The sequence below is a fragment of the Bacillus rossius genome, chromosome 1 (genome assembly GCF_032445375.1).
Source record: "Bacillus rossius redtenbacheri isolate Brsri chromosome 1, Brsri_v3, whole genome shotgun sequence".
In the NCBI taxonomy this organism is placed as follows: domain Eukaryota; kingdom Metazoa; phylum Arthropoda; class Insecta; order Phasmatodea; family Bacillidae; genus Bacillus; species Bacillus rossius.
In genome coordinates, this window is record NC_086330.1 from 152,588,939 (window position 1) to 152,615,380 (window position 26,442).

Sequence of the window (26,442 nt, forward strand, 5' to 3'; positions counted from 1 at the left end):
CTATGACAGTCTGTCGTGTATACAACTTTTCGTCATCCATGTACTATGGATAAGTTTTGTTTCAGAGGTCATTATATGAACCAAATAAACCATTTTTCTTTTAATAGTTCTTTCGTAACAGTTTTTCGTATTCGGTTTGGAAAATTTGGCTTCGTTAATGCCATATAAATAAAATAATGAGTATGTCAGGCTGCTACAAATAGATTCTGCTGTGAAGTAATGGGTGTACTGTATTGGAATAATTTTTGAGAATGGGTACAACTTTAATTATAATGTCAATACATTTTTTTAGAATCTCATCGATTCTATTATTGTGAGAAATTTTCCTTTATGAGAGCTGAATTCAATGAAAATATTTGAAAACATTTTTTATCCTTAAAAAATGTTGAAACGAAAATGACGTTTATTGGTTCCTATCCATCTCACTTATGGCCTACTCATATTTAAACTTACTTAAGGAATTATGAATATATGTTTTATAAAGGTACGTAGAAAAAGGTTTAGATTCCTGAAATGTTTCTCGCTGAGCAACATTTATATGTAGTTGGAACCAGTTTAAGCTGCCGTTGAAAATATTCCGGGTCTGTGACTGCATACAATCTAAATGTAATTTTGCCGGGTATACAGAACCAGATTCTTGGTCCGGTGGGCCAGCCAGCGTCATTAGTAATAATTATTAAGGCATTCTACTTGATGTTTTGCCAAGCAGTAGGCAAATTATTTTCAAATTACTGTAAGGAAATTTGTATATATGAAAAATTGTTAAATAATAGTGAGACATTACAGGACCTCAGGAACTTATATCGGGAGGACATTATTATTTTTTTTAAACTTGTGAACAACAACAAGTTTGTACTTTTGTATTTCTATTCTCTACATGCATCGCTAACTTTGAGGTTTGTCATTCCAAGTGTTAAAATAGTTCTCCTTACATCACGAAGTAAATTTTTTTTTATAACTTCAGGTGGGAGGGGAATATCACCCCTTATTATTACCCTCTCCACTTGCATCTACCACAGAGATTTATTATTACATGTATTTTAGAGCTAAAACGTTATAAGAAAAATTTTTGAGACTGAAAGGAAACTTGTATTCAGAAAAAAATAAACGAAATAACAACAGACTTATGTTATCATAATAAAAACGAAACATTAATATCAGTGCCAAACTATAAAATAACGACATAAAAACAAAAAAGTATATAAGCATATATATATTAATTTATACTTCATAATCCCTAGAAATTTCAAGAATTTTAACAAGTTCGAAATTTTGTTTATGTAAAAAAATTTTTTTAGCTATCGTAAACGATATTCTAAAATCAAACAAAAAAATTGGTTGTCTGTAAATTCGGTTTACGGACGATATTTTAACGTGACAACGTCATAACAAAACATTGATGAAATGATTGATCCAGAAGAAAAGGAAATATCATATTCGTCCTGAGACTGAGCCGTAATAGGATTTTGCAACCAAACCATTTAGGCATTAAAAATATTATATTCCTTAAGGAAGAATTTTTTTTAAATTTTTCTATCTTTTGTATGATAAAATCTACCTCTGCATACTTTTATGAATAAAATTGAATCATTTTTATTGAATTATCACTATTTTGTATGGATACAAAGAAGGAGTGAAATGAAATGTACAATTTAATTAATAAATTTACTTTTATTTGCATTCATTAATTCAAATATATTTATTACTTTTGCAGTGTCGGGCGCGTCGTATTTATTTTTACAAGTACAAAAAGAAAATTGCGCTTTTGCCGGGATTCGAACCATCATCCTGTAGATTGGCAGTCGGCGATGCTCACCGCACAGCCACGAAGCCATATTGGAAACTACAGTTTCAGATGTCATACATTCATATTCCACGCACGATATTTGTTTGAATTTCTTTTAACTAGCATATTTTATGTTGAACTCGAAATATTTACACATTCGTGGGCTCATAACTATAATACGGCATGTGATTTAGTTGATGAAATAATAACTCATTACAAATAATTACCAATGTCAAACTAAAGCATGAAAAGTATCATACCAGCAATAAATATTTAGTTACACAGCTAAAACAATAGTCATAGAACACTAGTAGTATAGCATAGTATGTCCGAGATCAGGCCTCAGGCGGTGGATTGAAGATTGTCGACCGCCATCTTAGATTTGTGACGTCACGGCGGCAAAAATTCCTCAAAATTCCTCAATAATGACTCAAAATGACTCAAAATTTCCCGTTTTAAGAAATAAATTCCCGTTTTCGAGGGAAAAATTCCCGTTTCGAGGGAAAATTTCCCGTTTTATTCCTTAAAAATCCCAGCGGCTGAAAATTCCTAAAACTGGCTTAAGCATCCTTAACTCAAGCCAACGTTAAGCCATTTATAGGATTATGACGTCACCGCTGCAGTTTCCGTTACGCCCGCCATCTTTAAATTTACTATTCAATTTTAATGAAATAGAAATTTTTTTAAAATTTATAAAAAAATTCAATTAATAAAATTATAATAAAAAATATTTTAAAAACATACGTTAACGACACGGAGCTCGGAGTCCTCGGTTCGAACCCGGTGAGGGCGAAAAAAAATAAAAATAGCGACCGATCCTTCCACCACGGAAGTCACCTACAGACTAACCTACCACCACCAATAACAAGGTCAACTAGTATGATGTCATGTCCGCCATCTTGTCTTCGTCTGCTGGTAGCCATCATCATCTTGTTATCGTCGGCGAGAGTGCGCTGACGCCATGTTAGTTTAATTCTTATCCGCTAGAGTGCAGTAATCATTTATTATTGCTGTGTCACCCGCCATCTTGTCATTTGGCCGCCATCTTGAAATCATGTAATAATGTAGCTAGAAAAGCGGGAAAAAATCCAAAATTCATCAAAAAAAAACACTCATTAATTTACACATCGATTCGATCCGCTCCAGTCCTTGGTTCGATCCTCGATCGTTGCAATAATGTTTAATTTTATGAAAAAATAACTTCAATAAGCCACGTTCAACATTCTTAAAGAGACTTTAAAACCTCTACTACCATCATCCTATAAGCCATCAAGACCACCATATTGAAAATTCGTAATTGTAATGCTAGAGATTCGGGAAAAAGTTCAGAAATCATTAAATAAATTTCCAATCAATGTACTGATTAATTAGATCGACTTAGGTCCTTGGTACGATTCTGGACAATGAAAAAAAATAACAATTTAACATAATAGTGACAGGTTCGAGAAAAAAACAAAAACAAAACAAGTTCTTTCACAAACATAATATTTATTACATAATATATATTCTACTACAGGATCACTTACGAAAGCCAGCAATCTTATAATCATTTAGTTCCGCAGCGGTGTGAAATGACTAATTCTTAGCTCCAATCGGTTTATACTAGACAGAGTCCAGCCAGAACCTTTACAGACATAGTCCACCTCTTCTTGACAGAGTTTCTGGATACCGTATTTAACAGTTTGCTTCACATCGTTAGAACTGTAAATTACTGCAGCCGATGTCTTGAATGCACACTTCTTCACTTTGTCATCGAACGGATATGGCTTTCCATATATACAGTCCAACCACAAGTTATATTTCAAAGGTCCGTTTGTTGCTACATCATCAGTAAGCTGATTGATTATCTTCTGTCTGATATCGTCAAGAAAATTACAAATGTCCTTCGACTCACCGAACGTATTTAGATAATAGTAGTCTTTCAACGTTCCACGAAATGCAGACTGCGCCAAGTAGAAGACATTATCGTTCACTTGTAATGCTCCGAACACACAGTCTTAGGTTTAGTTCCATGTTCAGACGTCATAACAATCGGTTGCTGGACATCTGTTTTTTTTTTTTGGTTATACGCTTTCGTGTCTCCAATCTAAAGCGAGGAGTCGAAATGTCGGCAGGTAGTTCAGCAGTAGAAGCACAGACTCCACCTTTACATTTTTTTCGCATGATGTCGCAAACTGTCAATTTGAGTAAACCATTTAAGGCACTCATCACATCGAAACTTCATGCGAGAAGGATTCTTCGTGCATTTGCTCCGCTCATGTCTTCGTACATCATGGGAAAATGCGAACGACGTTTCACAGTAGCTGCAAGGATACCGTGGTGATGAAGACGATCCTTTCAGACCCGATCCAGATACAGGCGTTGCAACAGTAGTACCATTTCCAGGCATTCTCTTATGCACATCGATGCATCGTTGTTGCGACGAAACCTTTACTTTCTGCCGCACAGCAGGACCTTTGCATGCCTTCATGTGCGTTTTCATATTATCTTTTCTGGCAAACTGCTTATGACATTTCTCACAAACAGACATTCTACGATATAGGTTCTTGACACATTCGCTCCTCGCGTGTCGCCGAGCATTGCTGTTGTTTGAGAAAATCTTGTCGCAGTAACAGCACCGATGTTCGCTAGTTGTCATATCAGCATCCATTGAAGTCTCCATCGAGGTCGTATCGTCGATCGTCGTGGTTTCCTGCACATCCAGCTCAGTAGTCATTAAGCTATCTTCTGCTGGTGGTATCACATCTGTTGAAATCTCCTCCAATGTTGGCGTCGTCGTCGTTGCCAACGAGATCTGCTCCACCATTGTCGTCGCTGACGTCAAGGTTCCCGTAGACGATGATACAACGTCCATCGAGTTCGGCGTTAAAGTCGGTAAAGATGCCATCGAGTTCTTAAGAACAGGTAATTACGCGACTTATGTACCAGATGAAATAATCTAGGTGATCCTTACCCCGTGGTTGACAGTAACAAACTAAGCGACCTGCTGTCTAGGACTCGCTTATATATATGCACCGGATGGAATAATACGCTAGTCAAATCAAGAATCATTTACAATAATACTAGAGTCAAAACAACATTAAAAATAGAAGGACCATCAACGAAAAGGCAGCACATTTGGAAGCACCGACAACGAAAAGGCAGCACCGACAACGAAAAGGCAGCACCGACAACGAAAAGGCAGCACATTTGGAAGCACCGACAAAGAAAAGGCAGCACCGTCATCGTAAAGGCACGGACCGCAAGACCAGGTCATGTCAAAATCAGACATATAGACCATGAACTCAGTACACACAGGAAAAAGGAATGTACACGTAGGAAAACGGAACGTACACGCTGGAAAAAGGAATATACACACAGGAAAACGGAATTTACACTCAGGAAAACGGAACGTACACGCAGGAAAAACAAAATGTACGCGCAGGAAAAGGGAAGGTACACGCAGTAAAACGGAACGTACATGCAGGAAAAACAGAACGTACACGCAGGAAAAACAGAACGTACACGCAGGAAAAACGGAACGTACACGCAGGAAAACGGAAGGTACACGCAGGAAAACGGAAGGTACACGCAGTAAAACGGAAGGTACACGCAGTAAAACGGAACGTACACGCAGGAAAAACGGAAGGTACAAGCAGGAAAATGGAACGTACACGCAGGAAAACGGAAGGTACACGCAGGAAAACGGAACGTACACGCAGGAAAAACGGAAGGTACACGCAGGAAAATGGAACATACACACAGGAAAACGGAATTTACACGCAGGAAAACGGAATGTACACGCAGGAAAACGGAATTTACATGCAGGAAAACGGAACGTACACGCAGGAAAATTGGAACGTACACGCAGGAAAAACGGAACGTACACGCAGGAAAACGGAAGGTACACACAGGAAAACGGAAGGTACACGCAGTAAAACGGAACGTACACGCAGGAAAAACGGAAGGTACACGCAGGAAAACGGAACGTACACGCAGGAAAACGGAATGTACACGCAGAAAAACGGAAGGTACACGCAGGAAAACGGAAGGTACACGCAGGAAAACGGAAGGTACACGCAGGAAAACGGAAAGTACACGCAGGAAAAACGGAAGGTACACGCAGGAAAACGGAACGTACACGCAGGAAAACGGAATTTACACGCAGGAAAACGGAATGTACACGCAGGAAAACGGAATTTACACGCAGGAAAATGGAACGTACACGCAGGAAAAACGGAACGTACACGCAGATATAACGGAACGTACACGCAGGAAAACGGAAGGTACACGCAGGAAAACGGAAGGTACACGCAGTAAAACGGAAAGTACACGCAGGAAAAACGGAAGGTACACGCAGGAAAACAGAACGTACACGCAGGAAAACGGAATTTACACGCAGGAAAACAGATCGTACACGCAGGAAAACAGAACGTATACGCAGGAAAACGGAATGTACACGCAGGAAAAACGGAACGTACACGCAGGAAAACGGAACGTACACGCAGGAAAACGGAATGTACACGCAGGAAAACGGAACGTACACGCAGGAAAACAGATCGTACACGCAGGAAAACGGAAAGTATACGCAGGAAAACGGAATTTACACGCAGGAAATCAGAAAGTACACGCAGGAAAACGGAACGTACACGCAGGAAAACGGAACGTACACGCAGGAAAAACGGAACGTACACACAGGAAACGGAACGTACACGCAGGAAACGGAATGTACACACAGGCTCCAATATTCATTGGCTTCAATATTCATTGGCTCCATCAGTCATTGTCACCAACAGTCTTTTGGTTCCAAAAGTCTTTTGGCTCTAAATATATTTGGCTAGAATTCTTCGAGTCTAAGAGACTATGAGGCCACATGGCTACGAGTCTAAAATGATCTAGATATTTTACGAGTTATACACGGCTTGCGAGGCTAGAGCTACGAAGCTTCTAGTTCACAAGTTTACGTGACTGCGAGGATACAGAACTACTAGTCTACATGAGTACTTGACTACGAAGCTACTCGTCTACAAGGCTCCAATTGCAGCATCTGTCTTCGTCAGAATTTGTCTCTTGCTCCAACTGCACCGCCACCATTATGTTATAAGATTACATGGATACTTGCTTACGTAGCTTCAAGTCTACGAGACTCCATTACATCATGTCTACGCTACTACGAGCCATGAGGTTACAAGACTACGTGACTACGAATCTTCAAGTTGACGAGACTGCGAGGCTACAGATCTACGAAGCCTCTAGAAAACGAGTTTACGTGTCTGCATGGATACAGGAATACAAGTCTGCATGAGTTTTTGACTACGAAGCTACTCGTCTACAAGGCTACAATTACTACATTTGTCTTCGACGGAATTTTCTCTTTTACTACATCTGCTCCATCACCATTATGTTATAAGATTACAAGGCTACTTGCTTACGTAGCTTCAAGTCTACGAGGCTCCAATGCATCATGACTACGAGACTACGTGCCATGAGGTTACGAGACTATGCGATTGCAAGTCTTCAAGGTTACGTGATCCTGAGGCTATAGGACTACCAAGCTTCCAGAACGTACGGTTACGAGACTGCATGACTAATTGGCGGCGCGGCTACGAAACTTCATGTCTCTAACTGACTACAATAGCACTATTTAGTGGTGAGAGTTAATTTATCTCATGCAAAGGTACTTGCTGCAAGTAGTTCCGCTTTTCAACATCAGATGGCGTCACGTGTTGCTTGCAGGTAAATAATATTTATTTCTTATATGCGGGATGCTCACTATCGATCGCATAAGAAGGATGGCTTCGTTAGTCTCCAAGGAGAAGGAAGTTCGTCCTTCCTGCTAGTGCTTCTCAGATTTCTCACGGTCCACCATCTTGGATTGCGACGTTACGGCGACCATCTTTGATGGGTGTGACCTTGACCTTTGACCGAAACCGCAGGAATGATCGCAAGCACTCGGATTAATCATCAAAATATTGATAAGAATAATCAGAAGCACACGGAGAAAAACGACACATGTTTTCTTTGATATCATAAAATTACAGGGAAAAAAAATTTAAAAATAAAAATAAATTAATAAAAAATTTAAAAAAATTAAAAAATACATAAACTGATTCTGCTAGCTTGTAAACTTATCATTGTTGAGCAAAGATAGAGTTTTAGTACAAGCCAGAATTTTATGTATTTTTTAATTTTTTTAAATTTTTTATTAATTTATTTTTATTTTTAAATTTTTTTTCCCTGTAATTTTATGATATCAAAGAAAACATGTGTCGTTTTTCTCCGTGTGCTTCTGATTATTCTTATCAATATTTTGATGATTATTCCGAGTGCTTGCGATCATTCCTGCGGTTTCGGTCAAAGGTCAAGGTCACACCCATCAAAGATGGTCGCCGTAACGTCGCAATCCAAGATGGTGGACCGTGAGAAATCTGAGAAGCACTAGCAGGAAGGACGAACTTCCTTCTCCTTGGAGACTAACGAAGCCATCCTTCTTATGCGATCGATAGTGAGCATCCCGCATATAAGAAATAAATATTATTTACCTGCAAGCAACACGTGACGCCATCTGATGTTGAAAAGCGGAACTACTTGCAGCAAGTACCTTTGCATGAGATAAATTAACTCTCACCACTGAATAGTGCTATTGTAGTCAGTTAGAGACATGAAGTTTCGTAGCCGCGCCGCCAATTAGTCATGCAGTCTCGTAACCGTACGTTCTGGAAGCTTGGTAGTCCTATAGCCTCAGGATCACGTAACCTTGAAGACTTGCAATCGCATAGTCTCGTAACCTCATGGCACGTAGTCTCGTAGTCATGATGCATTGGAGCCTCGTAGACTTGAAGCTACGTAAGCAAGTAGCCTTGTAATCTTATAACATAATGGTGATGGAGCAGATGTAGTAAAAGATAAAATTCCGTCGAAGACAAATGTAGTAATTGTAGCCTTGTAGACGAGTAGCTTCGTAGTCAAGAACTCATGCAGACTTGTATTCCTGTATCCATGCAGACACGTAAACTCGTTTTCTAGAGGCTTCGTAGATCTGTAGCCTCGCAGTCTCGTCAACTTAAAGATTCGTAGTCACGTAGTCTCGTAACCTCATGGCTCGTAGTAGCGTAGACATGATGTAATGGAGTCTCGTAGACTTGAAGCTACGTAAGCAAGTATCCATGTAATCTTATAACATAATGGTGGCGGTGCAGTTGGAGCAAGAGAAAAATTCTGACGAAGACAGATGCTGCAATTGGAGCCTTGTAGACGAGTAGCTTCGTAGTCAAGTACTCATGTAGACTAGTAGTTCTGTATCCTCGCAGTCACGTAAACTTGTGAACTAGAAGCTTCGTAGCTCTAGCCTCGCAAGCCGTGTATAACTCGTAAAATATCTAGATCATTTTAGACTCGTAGCCATGTGGCCTCATAGTCTCTTAGACTCGAAGAATTCTAGCCAAATATATTTAGAGCCAAAAGACTTTTGGAACCAAAAGACTGTTGGTGACAATGACTGATGGAGCCAATGAATATTGAAGCCAATGAATATTGGAGTCTGTGTGTACGTTCCGTTTCCTGCGTGTACGTTCCGTTTCCTGTGTGTACGTTCCGTTTTTCCTGCGTGTACGTTCCGTTTTCCTGCGTGTACGTTCCGTTTTCCTGCGTGTACGTTCCGTTTTCCTGCGTGTACTTTCTGTTTTCCTGCGTGTAAATTCCGTTTTCCTGCGTATACGTTCCGTTTTCCTGCGTGTACGATCTGTTTTCTTGCGTGTACGTTCCGTTTTCCTGCGTGTACGTTCCGTTATCCTGCGTGTACGTTCCGTTTTCCTGCGTGTACGTTCTGTTTTCCTGCGTGTACCTTCCGTTTTCCTGCGTGTACATTCTGTTTTTTCTGCGTATACGTTCCGTTTTCCTGCGTGTACGATCTGTTTTCCTGCGTGTAAATTCCGTTTTCCTGCGTGTACGTTCCGTTTTCCTGCGTGTACTTTCCGTTTTTCCTGCGTGTACGTTCCGTTTTCCTGCGTGTACCTTCCGTTTTCCTGCGTTACGTTCCGTTTTCCTGAGTGTACCTTCCGTTTTTCCTGCGTGTACGTTCCGTTTTACTGCGTGTACCTTCCATTTTCCTGCGTGTACCTTCCGTTTTCCTGCGTGTACGTTCCGTTTTTCCTGTGTGTACGTTCCGTTTTTCCTGCGTGTACGTTCCGTTTTCCTGCGTGTAAATTCCGTTTTCCTGCGTGTACATTCCGTTTTCCTGCGTGTACGTTCCGTTTTCCTGCGTGTACCTTCCGTTTTCCTGCGTGTACCTTCCGTTTTCCTGCGTGTACCTTCCGTTTTCCTGCGTGTACCTTCCTTTTCCTGCGTGTACGTTCCGTTTTCCTGCGTGTACGTTCCGTTTTTCCTGCGTGTACGTTCCGTTTTACTGCGTGTACCTTCCATTTTCCTGTGTGTACCTTCCTTTTTCCTGCGTGTACGTTCCGTTTTTCCTGCGTGTACATTGCAATTTACCTGCGTGTACGTTCCGTTTTCCTGCGTGTAAATTTCGTTTTCCTGCGTGTACATTCCGTTTTCCTGTGTGTAAATTCCGTTTTCCTGCGTGTATGTTCCGTTTTCCTGCGTGTACCTTCCGTTTTTCCTGCGTATACGTTCCGTTTTCCCTGCGTGTACCTTCCGTTTTCCTGCGTGTACGTTCTGTTTTCCTGCGTGTACCTTCCGTTTTTCCTGCGTGTACGTTCCGTTTTACTGCGTGTACCTTCCGTTTTCCTGTGTGTACCTTCCGTTTTCCTGCGTGTACCTTCCGTTTTCCTGCGTGTACGTTCCGTTTTTCCTGCGTGTACGTTCCATTTTTCCTGCGTGTACGTTCTGTTTTTCCTGCGTGTACGTTCCGTTTTACTGCGTGTACCTTCCGTTTTCCTGCGCGTACATTTCGTTTTTCCTGCGTGTACGTTCCGTTTTCCTGAGTGTAAATTCCGTTTTCCTGTGTGTATATTCCGTTTTCCAGCGTGTACGTTCCGTTTTCCTACGTGTACATTCCTTTTTCCTGTGTGTACTGAGTTCATGGTCTATATGTCTGATATTGACATGACCCGGTCTTGCGGTCCGTGCCTTTACGATGACGGTGCTGCCTTTTCTTTGTCGGTGCTTCCAAATGTGCTGCCTTTTCGTTGTCGGTGCTGCCTTTTCGTTGTCGGTGCTTCCAAATGTGCTGCCTTTTCGTTGATGGTCCTTCTATTTTTAATGTTGTTTTGACTCTAGTATTATTGTAAATGATTCTTGATTTGACTAGCGTATTATTCCATCCGGTGCATGTATATAAGCGAGTCCTAGACAGCAGGTCGCTCAGTTTGTTACTGTCAACCACGGTGTAAGGATCACCTAGATTATTTCATCTGGTACATAAGTCGCGTAATTACCTGTTCTTGAGAACTCGATGGCATCTTTACCGACTTTAACGCCGAACTCGATGGACGTTGTATCATCGTCTACGGGAACCTTGACGTCAGCGACGACAATGGTGGAGCAGATCTCGTTGGCAACGACGACGACGCCAACATTGGAGGAGATTTCAACAGATGTAATACCACCAGCAGAAGATAGCTTAATGACTACTGAGCTGGATGTGCAGGAAACCACGACGATCGACGATACGACCTCGATGGAGACATCAATGGATGCTGATATGACAACTAGCGAACATCGGTGCTGTTACTGCGACAAGATTTTCTCAAACAACAGCAATGCTCGGCGACACGCGAGGAGCGAATGTGTCAAGAACCTATATCGTAAAATGTCTGTTTGTGAGAAATGTCATAAGCAGTTTGCCAGAAAAGTTAATATGAAAACGCACATGAAGGCATGCAAAGGTCCTGCTGTGCGGCAGAAAGTAAAGGTTTCGTCGCAACAACGATGCATCGATGTGCATAAGAGAATGCCTGGAAATGGTACTACTGTTGCAACGCCTGTATCTGGATCGGGTCTGAAAGGATCGTCTTCATCACCACGGTATCCTTGCAGCTACTGTGATACGTCGTTCGCATTTTCCCATGATGTACGAAGACATGAGCGGAGCAAATGCACGAAGAATCCTTCTCGCATGAAGTTTCGATGTGATGAGTGCCTTAAATGGTTTACTCGAATTGACAGTTTGCGACATCATGCGAAAAAAATGTAAAGGTGGAGTCTGTGCTTCTACTGCTGAACTACCTGCCGACATTTCGACTCCTCGCTTTAGATTGGAGACACGAAAGCGTATAACCAAAAAAAAAAAACAGATGTCCAGCAACCGATTGTTATGACGTCTGAACATGGAACTAAACCTAAGACTGTGTGTTCGGAGCATTACAAGTGAACGATAATGTCTTCTACTTGGCGCAGTCTGCATTTCGTGGAACGTTGAAAGACTACTATTATCTAAATACGTTCGGTGAGTCGAAGGACATTTGTAATTTTCTTGACGATATCAGACAGAAGATAATCAATCAGCTTACTGATGATGTAGCAACAAACGGACCTTTGAAATATAACTTGTGGTTGGACTGTATATATGGAAAGCCATATCCGTTCGATGACAAAGTGAAGAAGTGTGCATTCAAGACATCGGCTGCAGTAATTTACAGTTCTAACGATGTGAAGCAAACTGTTAAATACGGTATCCAGAAACTCTGTCAAGAAGAGGTGGACTATGTCTGTAAAGGTTCTGGCTGGACTCTGTCTAGTATAAACCGATTGGAGCTAAGAATTAGTCATTTCACACCGCTGCGGAACTAAATGATTATAAGATTGCTGGCTTTCGTAAGTGATCCTGTAGTAGAATATATATTATGTAATAAATATTATGTTTGTGAAAGAACTTGTGTTGTTTTTGTTTTTTTCTCGAACCTGTCACTATTATGTTAAATTGTTATTTTTTTTTATTGTCCAGAATCGTACCAAGGACCTAAGTCGATCTAATTATCAGTACATTGATTGGAAATTTATTTAATGATTTCTGATCTTTTCCCCGATCTCTAGCATTACAATTACGAATTTTCAATATGGTGGTCTTGATGGCTTATAGGATGATGGTAGTAGAGGTTTTAAAGTCTCTTTAAGAATGTTGAACGTGGCTTATTGAAGTTATTTTTTCATAAAATTAAACATTATTGCAACGATCGAGGATCGAACCAAGGACTGTAGCGGATCGAATCGATGTGTAAATTAATGAGTGATTTTTTTGATGAATTTTGGATTTTTTCCCGCTTTTCTAGCTACATTATTACATGATTTCAAGATGGCGGCCAAATGACAAGATGGCGGGTGACACAGCAATAATAAATGATTACTGCACTCTAGCGGATAAGAATTAAACTAACATGGCGTCAGCGCACTCTCGCCGACGATAACAAGATGATGATGGCTACCAGCAGACGAAGACAAGATGGCGGACATGACATCATACTAGTTGACCTTGTTATTGGTGGTGGTAGGTTAGTCTGTAGGTGACTTCCGTGGTGGAAGGATCGGTAGCCATTTTTATTTTTTTTTCGCCCTCACCGGGTTCGAACCGAGGACTCCGAGCTCCGTGTCGTTAACGTATGTTTTTTAAATATTTTTTATTAAAATTTTATTAATTGAATTTTTTTATAAATTTTAAAAAAATTTCTATTTCATTAAAATTGAATAGTAAATTTAAAGATGGCGGGCGTAACGGAAACTGCAGCGGTGACGTCATAATCCTATAAATGGCTTAACGTTGGCTTGATTTAAGGATGCTTAAGCCAGTTTTAGGAATTTTCAGCCGCTGGGATTTTTAAGGAATAAAACGAGAAATTTTCCCTCGAAACGGGAATTTTTCCCTCGAAAACGGGAATTTATTTCTTAAAACGGGAAATTTTGAGTCATTTTGAGTCATTTTTGAGGAATTTTGAGGAATTTTTGCCGCCGTGATGTCACAAATCCAAGATGGCGGTCGACAATCTTCAATCCACCGCCTGAGGCCTGATCTCGGACATACTATGCTATACTACTTACACTGTTTAAATATACTGAATTACACTAGTAATTAAAATAATACGTACTTGTAAGAACGCCATTTCCTTGCGAATATACTCCCGTGGCGCGGTGTACAACAATAACCTCGAACCCCGCTATGTTGTCGTCTGCCCCAAGCCGTGTGTGGCGACATGCGCAGGCGTGATCCAACCGGCGCGACCCGCCTATCCCTGCAGCATGGCGGGGTGAAACCTGAGCAGTACGCCACCACGTGCCGGCCGAGTTCTCTGTACCGTCCGCAACATACCAGAGATATGCCACGCATGCGTAAACAGGACACATCCGTTGTGAGATGAAAACTTCTTTTTGACGTGACAACGTCTAATAAATCGATGAACGCTGGCTGCACGCACGAAAAATTGTCCCACTACGGATGTCCCACTACGGATGTGTCCTGTTTTTTTTTTTTTTTTTTATTTAGTGGGATATCCGTAGTGGGACAATTTTTCGTTCGTGCAGCCAGCGTTCATCGATTAATTAGACGTTGTCACGTCAAAAAGAAGTTTTCATCTCACAACCAAAATACGCGCAAAGAACTTTAAATAATGACGGAAATTTAAAATAATTTGTGAGATTTAGTTTTTCGTCACACAAAACTATTGTGGTATATATATTAAAGGGACATAGTTTAAACCATATAGATACTTTTATTCAGTGACGTCTGCCTTGTTGAGTCGTAAGGGTGAGTACGAACGTTTCGAGCCAGGAGTGGTCAACCTCAAATTGTCGGACTCAGTGGTCGAAGTATCAGTGCAAATGACTTATAACTACAAGATCAAAGAATATAGTCCCACCTCGGTATGGGTGCTTTGAGAATAACTTGTTGGTAACTCCGCTAAGCCTCCCAGAATAAGGTATACAAAGAGACCGAAAAAAATTTGCGGATTCATTTCCGGTAGGGTAAAATTGAAATCATGATAATTTTGAGGTGCTTCTGCTATTGGCTCACGAATTATCGTGAGAACTTTCAGTCAAAGAGAGACCTTCAGGCAAATCAGTATCGAATAGTCAGACAAAACAACTCTCAAACCAGCAGCCATGGAGCAAGGAAATATTCGCTTAATTATGTAGAGGACTGCGAAGTCTATCCTAGAGGTCACTGAAACTGCGATATTTAACGGTCTCCAGGTAAACAGTTAATATGCGCTAAAATAATGCACTAAACAAGATGAATTTATCTTTGACTAGGCATGCTCATACAATTGTATTAAAATGTCTATGTCTAGCTTTTTATTTTTAATACCATGCCCGAATATAAATGTACCCGTAACCGTAAAGATACTTTTATTCTGTGAAATACGTCTGCCTTGTGCTCTAGAGACACATTATTTATACAAATGAATCAGTGAACTTTACTGACATGTAGCTTTATCAACTATTTTTTTTTTAGTTTAGCAGCTGATTATTTTCCTCCATCAGAAAAAATGCAGATAAATATTTGTCTATCTCAGACTCTTTCATGGGCTAGACTAATTAATGAGCTTTTTACATGTTTATGCGAAATGTATGGATTTATATAAAATAACAATTTCACCAATTGTGCTACTATATATGAAAAAATCTTGTGGAGAATTACGGTACACTTTGTACAGTCTCGTATTGTATTTCGGAGGCCACGTCAATAAAACAGTATCGTTGTCTTTTGCACATTATAATACGTAAGATCATTATTTGAGAGTAAATTATTCGGATCAATAATAACGCCAACAGTTCCGCTGCCTCTGTGCAGGGATAGCCTTGAATCAGTATCTTGCATTTACATGCATACAATTTTATTTTGTGTGTACATCAAACACAATAAAACCAAAAAACACCGAACGCTAGTTTCGATTAAGTGTTTAGGAATTAGAAATCCCTTTCGGCACAGCCTACAGGATCAGTGGCGTAACCAGAAGGGGGGGGGGGTTTAGGGGTTCAAACGCCCTCCTTAGCACCAAATCTTTAATTAATTTCTTATTCATCACTCAAACAAATGTCATATTAAAATTAATAAAATTTTTACCATTGCAATATTTAAATTTAAGTACCGAAAACTGCTAAAATAGCATGCTTCTTAACACCCCCCCATACACAAATCCTGGCTACGCCACTGTACAGGATAGGTAGATTTCGAAATACCCATTTCTTATGGAATTTTTTTGGAAACTTTTATAAACTTCTGGAACAATTCAAGAACTCAATGTACATAACATTCTATTTGTTCTCCAATATTCCAAAACTATTGATGAAACATTTTCTCATTTTCCATGCAGCGAAAATATTTTGAATGTTTTTAACTCAATGCATTAACTCAATGCATATTTAACTCCAACATTAAATAGCTTAGGACGAATTTCATATTACGCCTACTAATAATTTGTCCAATTGTTTTTACTTTCAAACACTACCTGTCAACCCTTGAACTAATATGTGGAAGTATAAAAATTAAACCATTGCTTAAGAAAATATTAAGATGGTTTAAAATAAATTAGAACAAACTTTATACTTAGGAATTTTTTTTAAAATTCAACCCCTGTTTTTACGGTAATAGTTCGTTTCATCAAAATTTGTTTCAGTCAAAGGTTTTAGATAAAGTTTAGGAGTTTTACAATAAATTATAACGGATTTGTTATTACATCTGTTAAAAAAAAGAGTAATGAATCCCTCTTGCAGTAAAGGTTTGTTACATAAAATTTACTTTATACGAAAGTTTTTTTCAATATTTTAAAAGTTAAACAAAAATAAACATTAATTCTATAGAGTACATGGTAGGGAAGTTTTATTTAGTTTCTTATTTTACCCCAGGTATTTTTTAACCCCTTGCAGTAATGGTTTGTATTATCAAAAATTGTTTCAAACAAAAGTTTTAATAAAAATTATAATATTAAAAAACAGTGTAAACGGATTTGATGGTAATACTACTAAGAAAATTACTATTTTAATTTTTGTATTTTAACCCCTCTTTATCCACCTCTTGCAGTTATGGTTGAATGCATCAAAAATTATTTCAGACAAAAATTAGATTTTATTTGTAAGGTTTACAAACAATTTGAACGGATTTTTTAGTGTGCCTACGAACGGAGTTATGATTTTTTTTGTCCTCCAACCCTTTTTAATACCACCCTTTGCAGTAATGGTTAGTCGTATAAACATTATTTCAGACTAATGTGGATAATAATGTAAGATTTTACAATAAAACAGAACGGATTTTTTAGTGTACATGGTACGGAAATGAATTGTTTTTATATATCCCCCTTAATTTTTTCAACCGCTTGCAACAATGGTTCGTCTTACGAAAAATTGTTTCAGACAAAAGTTTTAAATAAAAATTATATGATTAACAAACAATCGGTACGAATTCGGTGTTGTGCTTACGAAGGGAGTTATGGTATTTTTTTGTCCTCCACCCCTTGTTTTTTCAACATTGTTTTTGTATACGACCAACTATATCTGGAATATTGGTATCAACAATTTATTCAGTAAATTATTTTGGTATTACTCCTAAGAGTTATAATACGTTCAAATAGATGTGATATATTCCATACTATGGGATTCATAGCGATTTTTATGGTTTTAAAAAATATTCCCTGTTCCTACCCATTTTGTAGGATATTGCCCATTAACGAACTCGAACAAGATTTTACACTTTTAGATGTTATGTATCAGTTTGGATGTGATTTGTGAAAAATTTCGGCATTTATCGTGTCCACTTTGAATTGACGATGGTTTTGGGGTCTATAGGCCATGAAACGAAAAACTATATAAACATTTTCCGGAAGTCGCACCATGGCAACGGCTATAATAGGTAGTATTTATTAGAAGTGTACACAATAGTAAGGATTAGTATTTTCCTTATTATGTGATACTTGCGTACACGAGTGAAATCAAGGGAGGCTCAAGGAAGGGAGGCCATCGTACACAGAAGAATGTAGTTGCAAAAATATGACATTAAATAAGTCAGATATTGACTATGGATTATTTAAAGAATTTACTGTCTCAAATATTGAACTTTGATACTTTCATAATACCTGCCACCAAAGTAGAGTTTGACAAATGAATTTAAATGTTTAAGTAAACATAAAAGTACCTTGCAACTTAACATTTTTTAATTAAAATTCTGTCTCGAGAAGGGCTTCCGCTCGTACAGCATTTCCCCAACCTCTTTGGAGCCGAGCTTGATTGAGCTTCTTAAATCATTTCACTCGTATACACAGAGTGATATTTGAAGGGAAACACCAGCTCTTACTTTTAATTCTGAAGAGGAATTTGGCCTCTCTATCTTGCAATTTCAGATATTTCTACACCACTCGCAGTAAAAAATTCCGTGCTAAATTATTTGGTTTAACATGGCATACGACTTATCTTCGGCTACCTGTCGAAGTCAATACTTGTGAACTGGTATGATTATAATGATAGTTGTAGTCACCCGCGTGAAGTAATAAGCTATTTCCCCGCGGCGCTTACAGCCTAGACTATTAGTAACTATGTTGTTACAACAAGGTATAGTAATTCTGGGAAGTATTACATGTCAAAAAATTGGGATAAATAGTTACAAAATAAAATTATAGCAAAAAAAATTGAGAATCTAAGATGATGTGTCCTAATCTGCATTAAGTGTTCCATAGTCGACTGGCCTTGACGAATAACCAGTGGTTCTCCCAGGCCGCCAGAAGAAGGCGTCGAAGAATGCAGCGAGCGTGGAGACGTCTGCGTCGCGCGACCAGGCGCCCAGGAGGAGTCTGGGCCTGAAGCTGTCCATGGGCTTCGCGCTCCTGCTGTGCCTCACCTCCGTCTACCTCATGCACCGCATCAGCTGCGTCCGCTCCAGGGCCGCGGGCAGACCGCCCGGCGAGCACAGGTAGGCAGGTCCGGCCTTTCCTTTCAAGTGAGCGAGTGTTTCAGTGCTCACGTCTAACCTCGGCCACGTGTTCTCAAGTTGTTAATACACTTATAATACAAAAATTAAAAACATGAAATACACCTTAGAATTCTTTAAAATAATGCCGAGCGTGATGAAGACACGCAAACTGTGTTTTCAGCTACATTTCTTGACGCGAATCACACGTAGTTTCCGCAGCCGCCGCTAAAATTCGCTACCGAAGCAGCTACGTTTTGACTATCAAATCATTCGATTTTCAGAGTGTAAGGTTAAATAATATAATGAAATGGCTTAATGGTTCCGATAGAAGAGAAAATACTTTCGAAAACAGTACTAAACAGCGGCTTTGGACCTAAGTTTCGAAAACAAATTTTTATTAAAATACAGTCCATCTTGTTAAATTTAACTATACAGTTAATACTATAACATTTCCCTTGGTATTTGTGAACTTTATTTGCGCCATCCGCCACAGATGGCAGCTCCGTGGTTGTTGCACATTTCCGTTCCTATACTTCCGTCGAATTCATGAAATTACTTCAACCAAATGCCGTATACCGAGAGCTGAAATGTTACAGTATAAAAAGGGGATGCATAGCAGGCCATGCGCACGACTGTGCACGTGACTTGTGCAAAATAGGTTCACAATTAAAATATTACTGTTAATTTTAACCTATGAAATTTCCCGATGTATTTGACATATTTTGGTAAAGTTAGTTAATAGTTATATTAACTACCAAATGATTATCATGTGACACAGTTTTTTTAAAGTATCTCTAAATAAATTTTGGTTACATATATTTTTGGTTAACATTTCTAATCATGAAACATTATTTAGTTTATATTCTATTTACATTTATAGCTAGTGGTTTTTTCGAAGTTATTAATTTATTTTTAAACCAGGAATTGCGACAATATGATTGATAAATATAAACATTTCTCAAGTTTGACCAAAATGGCACCCTACTCTTCTCTCATCGGCTCTTGCGCCATTCGACCGTAACAGAAATAAAATATATCAATTTCCCTCCTATGCACACAAGTCAGGGAAACTCGGGGAAGGAATCGGCCAAGATGCAAAGTCTAGGTAATCAAATATGGCTGCACTTAATTACAAATACAAGATGGTGGTCGACTCAAATATACAGCATTAAGCCTGGTACCGAACATACCAAACTATACTACTTATGTAGGAGTAAAGAGAAAAATAACCACTATAACTCCTTAATTTTTCATGGGTTATTCCAAGCTTGAGATTTAACGTGTAAAAATAGCCCTATCCTTTGCCAACATTAAATTATTATGAATGGTATGCCGTACCCGGAAAACTCGTATCTTACAACACTAGCACCCGTAATAGACGTATCTCAATTATAAAATATGCAAACACAGACACATTCACTTCACCATCACACACTGAAGCTAGAAATTCATGAAGCCATTATCGCGAAAGTCTCACGGGTGAGAGAAAAATGAACCTTAATAGTCCACATTAACAAATAATAATGGCGGTATTGTGCTGCAGGCCTATAGATATTCGTTACTGCAAATCCACGTGACTTCCCTGTAATGACGGCGGCCGCGCGGATAGCGTGCGTGGCTACCACGTGACCTGAAGAATTATTGAGATGAACAGTGCAGAAGGACATAGAGTAATGAAAACGGAGGAGAACAGAGCTGGCTGCCTCGCTACATTCACTTAAATACACTCGGCCGTGCATCAAGCTTAGCGGTTCTCACAGGTACGCTGATACTCAGCTGTCGACTGCGAGATCTTTCGGTGATGAATAACATTTCGCTGGAAATTTAAACAACGACACGATGAAAGCGGTGCTCAGTGGCCATGCGATTAATGAAATGACGATCATTCGCTGAGGCCTGGACCACATCCAAGAATTTTTCCCACCCAGCGGGAGCGCGTAAAAACCAACTATGTCAGTTGGCATCAAACAATTAACAGTTGGAAATGAAAAAAAATTGTGAGCCAGATATTTATAACATATAACCTCAGGAACTATCAAATGTATGTGTTCTGATGTTGCAAATACACTTATTATACGAAACTCGGACACTAAATCTAACGCAGAATTCTTTAAAATAATGCCAAGCGTGGTAAATATTCGCAAATTGTGTATTCAAATACATTTCTTGACCCGAATCACACGTAGTTTACACTTCCGCCGCTATAATTCGTTACCGAAGCAGCTACGTGGACTATCGAATCATTCCATTTGCAGAGCGAAAGTTTTAACTATACGATGAAACTGCTCCGATAAACACCAGAAAGATTTGAAAAAATACTAATCCTAAGCTTTAGACCTGATTTTTCGACAAGGAATTTGATTAAAATGCTGTTAATCTTGTTAAAATGCATTAAACAGTTAACACTTTAAGGATTCCCTTTGGCTTTGTGAACTTCCGTTCACGCCATCCGCCACAGATGGCAGCACCGTGGTTACACATTTCCGTGCCATGCGACTTCCGTTCCATTCACGAAATTACTCCTACTAAATGCCGTATACTGAAATCTAAAATGTTACACATAAAAACAATATTGATAAAGTAGAAAGGAAAGCAACGTTCATGATTTTACTTGTATACGGGAAATAACACTCGCGATTCACAAACAAACAAACAACAGAGATCACCGCTGGAGCGCCCGCCTCGGAACGCCCGTTCGAAAGTCTCGCTGCCTTGACAGGACAATACCATCTACTAAAGTTATGATATAGATCGATTCTTGTTCTTAGCGCACGAGGCTAACTTTGGCTTGCGATTTGCTAGCGGAAATGTCAAAATCAGATATGTTCTAAGCACCGACACGCGCGTTTGTTCACGCATTAAGCACTTCTCAATGATTGGTTAAAACTATTTAATATACAGTAGTAATTAGAAGCATAGAATATATTAATTCTTCATAAATTAAAAATCAAACACCAACATTGTTGAAACGTAAACTAACAAAGTGTAATCAGATTTTACAACTTCAACAACACATCAGCTGGGACAGCTATGACACAAGATTTCGACAGTTCTATTGGGAAGTAGACCGTTAAACGATAGACTCAAACATTTTTACTGCGTGGCCAGGTTGTATGCGCATATGTATTAAGTCCATGCATAACACCGATAACATCTGGCGAGAAACATTTCTAGCATGTTTTCTAGTGTGTTTTACAGCTAATATAGTTTAGAGCCTTCGTTTCCCCCATGATTTTTGAAACCATATTTCAAGTTTTTCTGCTCGAAATGTATCTAACATCTAACAAAGACCTTCGATGCCGGTGACCTCTGAGAGATCTGAGAACATAAGGTTCAATTCAAACTTCCTGTAAGACTCCATCCATGAGCACTGAGTAGGAGTCCGCTAGACACTCGGAGATTCCATCGCATTTAAGACTGCGTATAAACGCGTCAGGTTTTATTTTATTTATTTTTCTTCTTTACATTTTATCAACAGTGAATTCGATGATAGCAATACACACAACAACACAACTCAGAAAATTCGTGTGAACAAATAGACTATCGTCTACTGTGGGAAATATCCCCGGAATTATTCCGGAAAACTACCATGAAAAACTCGAAATAACGGAAGCGGAGCTGGGTTTCGATTCCGGACCTTTCGATTGGCGTCCAGTTGACTGTCCTTGTCAGTGGTGGTTCTGTGGGAGGGACGATGGGGACTATAGAACCCTCTTCGCCCCATAACCCCATAACTAAAAATAACTGGAGACAAAAAATCTTTTCTAGACGTTAATTGCGTTAAATAATAGCCTAGGGGGCTATCACTTTTGGAATTTCTGACTCCCAATTAAACTGGAAGGTTTTCCATAACACATAACCAAAACACTAAGGTCATCCAATTTCACGCTGTCTCCCCCTCCCCCCAAACCTATAATATAATCCTTCCCAAAATTCGAAGCTGGATCCATTCATTTATGTACCACATCGTTTTGTATACCACGCGCAGTTGTCTTTACAACCTGAAGTGTGCCGCGAGTCTTGTTTGCTGAGTTCTCTGTGTGTTGTGTCGTTCAGCGACGACGTGTACCAGAAGATGTACGAGTGGCAGACACAGCTGCACAAGGAGTCCTCCGGGGCGGTGCAGGAGTTCCTCAGCTCGCACATGGCCCGACTCTCCAAGGTCTGGAACTACAGCTACCCGACTCCTTTGTGACTGTTATAACAGCTTGAAGTAAATAGATATTTATATATTTATTTTTGATTAAAACGAAACATCGCATTGGTTCAAGGACAAGCAAGCTCTACAGTGCTGAAAACCCTAGAATATTTATTTGATTAAGCATAACAATATTAAGCTAATAGATCTATTTTGGAGGCACTAACGTACAAGTAGGATACTATGTTTTTGTGTAAATTGTTGAAAATAACTTTCTGAAAGCACGTGAGGGCACAAAATATATCCAGTTATACAAACGTTCAGATAAAAATTCAGAAAATTGATTTACCTAGCTTTCCATAAGTCAGTTTTAAAATTAATTTTTAAAGAGCGTTTTAACTTCAAATTCTTGGTTTGAAAAATGTTAGCTTTTTTAAATATAATGTTACTAATTAAAAACTAGAATTTTGAAGTGAGCTAGTTAATGTTATTTGACCAATTTCAGAATAAGTTGTGTGTTTGTGAGTAGATCTTGTGTTCGCTTAACTTTTCTAATCAAAATTAGTTCGCAATTGTTATGCTGTATATGAGAATGTAGCAGTTAAAATATATAATAGAAATAAAGAATAAATTATGAGGATCTATTAATAAATTATTTATGCTTGACAAATAGTTAAATGGAGCGTAGAGGATATTGTATCACTTTAAAAAATTTCCGTGCATTTAATTAGGTTATTGATAACAGCATTTTCATAAATTTATGCGAATAAAAATTTATTATGTTGATGTTATTGAAAATATTTTTATGATTAGAACATAAGGGTAACTACCCTGGGAACTGAAATGAGTTTATGTCCGTTGCACTAGAGAGTGGTTTTGAGTGTTTCCTACAAGAATTTGGTAAATTATTGCAACTCAAAAATCACTATTAACATCATCACCCTCTTACCACCACTATCACGGCCATAATCATTACTTCGCTCAGATCCCAATATATACGCTGACTTACAACATCTCGACAAGAGTGTATGTGGTCTGCCAGAAGTAGCGCTTGGAAACATGACCGACTGACTGGCAGCAGGAAAACTGGTCTTATGAGCATAATATCAGGTATTTGTATCAACTCCTGAATACGCGTTTGAATTTAAAACTTGATACTTCAGAGTCTTGCATGAAACGCGTCTCATTTTTTACAATCCTAAATAAATGTACTAATTTTCTACGTAATCCTTTTGCAATTGTTGTTCTGTCAATAATATTGTTCGTAAATCTTATTGTGTGTTCGTAAACAACATCATGTAATGCTTTGCGAGTGACAATTGTCAGAACTGCCCAATTTTAGACAAGTTACATGAGACAGGCTATACTTTATTTCATTAGTGAATGTCTCTGTTACGACAGGTTTCTCCCAAAATTGATTTTCAAGTGAATGGATTGATAGTAAAATATAGGAGAATATTTTATTTTTGCTTACTTTAACACTATTAACAAATGAAAAATAAATTTAAGGGTGACTTTTTAGATTCTACCTGCTTTTTCTTCAGGTGGGGTCTCACATGCCGTCTTGATACTTTAATTTTATCGTCGTTACTACTATTTAAGGGCTATTTCTGTAAATTTAACACTATATCTAGTTTAAATTTCTTGTTCTGCAACAGGTATTCTCTAAGTGTAAAAAAAAGGGTGCGCAAGTGTCTGTAATTAAAACATAAGTGTAACTACCCTGGTAACTCAAATAATTTTTGTCCGTTGCCACTAGAGGGCAGTTTTGAGTGTTTCCTAGAATACTTTGGTAAATTGTTTCAAATCAGAAAAATTTCTAAGAATTACCTAAACTAGTATCTCCTTGGTTTAACAATTTATTTAATTTTTCAAAATTTTCAGTAACCATTTTTCTACAACAAACTGCAGTTCTCAGCTCAGGCTTGCCATCTACAGGCCAGTGAGAAAATTCTGAAACTAATTTTATTAAACTGTTTGCTTAGAAGCACAGAATAATTGGTTATTAAATGACATAGAGTTGACCAACTGAAAGGTAAATTTTAGTTAAAGGACATTAAAATTAAATTGTTTTTTTAAACATATTTAGTTGCCATAAATGCAAGTAAAATTCAAGAATAAACCTTTGTAAGCTACAGCCATTAAAAAGCAATGAATCTTCTTTCTAGCAAAAGTAATTGTTTATATACAAGAGAACAAATTATTTATTTTACGCGAAGAGGCTTGGTTGTCGAAAGGTTGGAACATTCGCCTCCCACCAAGGAGACCCCGGCGGGGTCAAACCAGGATTTTTGCAAGTGGGAACGTTGCGGACGTTTCCGTAGCCAGTGGATTTTCTCGGGGTGCTACCGATTCCCGATCCAATTCATTTCATTGATGCTCCATACCATATCTCATCTCAATTCACGAATTCTCCAGGCTGGCCGGAATGAACAAGTTGGACCCTGGATAGGGCAGCTGACTCCCTTGAGCGTCTGCCCCATTCCATCCCTGCAGACCCTGCCTTAGGTGGGAAACTGCATGCCGGTGTCCAGTTCATTTTATTACATGGCCACCTTAAAAAAGAACAAACTTTTTCAACAAGTATAAGTCATGTTTAATTACTTAAGAATGGAATAAACATGTACAGTATATGTTGTACATACGGCTCTTCCTGAACGAATCTCCAGAACATTATAAAATAAGTGAAAATACGGAACATGTTTGCTGACAAACGGCAGTTTGTGCTTGCTCACATAATCATATTGTGTTTTCTATATGCCCGCAGGTGAAGCAGTCTTTGGATGACATATCTCTACGCGAAGCAGGCGAAGAGAAAAATCCAAACAAATGAAAAAAATATTTGTAAATGAGGCATTATTGCTTGGGCATCCCAAATAACCAATGCTCTCTTGAGGATGAGTCAGATAACACAAACATGTTGTAATGTTTGTCTTGTTCCATTTTCACGTTAGCTATTGTTTTAATTTCAGAGTCATGTTTTATGAGAAAAGAAAATCGTTTGAAACGTAGATTGTAACTTAAAAGCTAGCATTAAGGTGGATTAAAATGTACTGTAGCTACGGTTGTTCCTATTAAAAACACCTCACGGATTAAATCAAGACTATGTATGACCACTTTTGGAGTGATAAGAATTGCTTAGTCGCAAAACGCTTTTGGGTGATTTGCAATGCTAGAAAAAATCAGGGTTACTTAATGCATAAATAATACATCATGTTTGAGCTTGATCATAAAACTAATGAGCCTGTCAAATAATTTTTATACTCTAATTACACTTTATTAAATATGTAATGCACATAAAATTTAAAAAAAAAATACTAACACATTTTTGTTCAAATACAGTAGCGGAAAATATATTTTAAAACATAACCAATTGTCTCTCTCTCTCTCTCTCTCTCTTTCTCACACACACTCTCTACACACACAACAGTTTTAAAAAAGTTGCCCCATTAATGTACTTAAAATCAGAGAGGTGTTTTGCATGTTTACTTTATTGTGCTTCATAATTGTGTAAATCCGCAGAATTTACAACACATAATATGTATTTTTTTTATTTAAAAGTGTTACAAAAATTAATAACATAAATAGTAATGGATGTTGCTTCCCTTCTTATTTACCATTTAATTTAAATGTCTGAGAACGGTAAAAAATACTTAATTAATTTTTTAAATATTTTGTGTATTTGTTTAT

The 26,442-nt window shown here is 38.4% G+C and overlaps 1 protein-coding gene across 3 annotated transcripts in view; it reads left to right on the forward strand.

Annotated features, from left to right (window-relative positions):
• Nucleotides 1-26,121, forward strand: part of LOC134529632 (uncharacterized) — a 78,201-nt gene extending 52,080 nt beyond the window's left edge. For 2 of the 3 annotated variants that reach the window (XM_063363935.1, XM_063363951.1), the window contains 3 exons: nt 18,419-18,614; nt 22,671-22,776; nt 25,520-26,121. In XM_063363935.1, coding sequence (XP_063220005.1) covers nt 18,419-18,614; nt 22,671-22,776; nt 25,520-25,585 — 368 coding nt within the window. In that variant the 3' untranslated portion in view covers nt 25,586-26,121. Of the gene's footprint in view, nt 1-18,418; nt 18,615-22,670; nt 22,828-25,519 lie in introns of all 3 variants that reach the window. The other variant, XM_063363942.1, reaches the window with a different exon arrangement.
• Nucleotides 26,122-26,442: the final 321 nt, after the last annotated feature.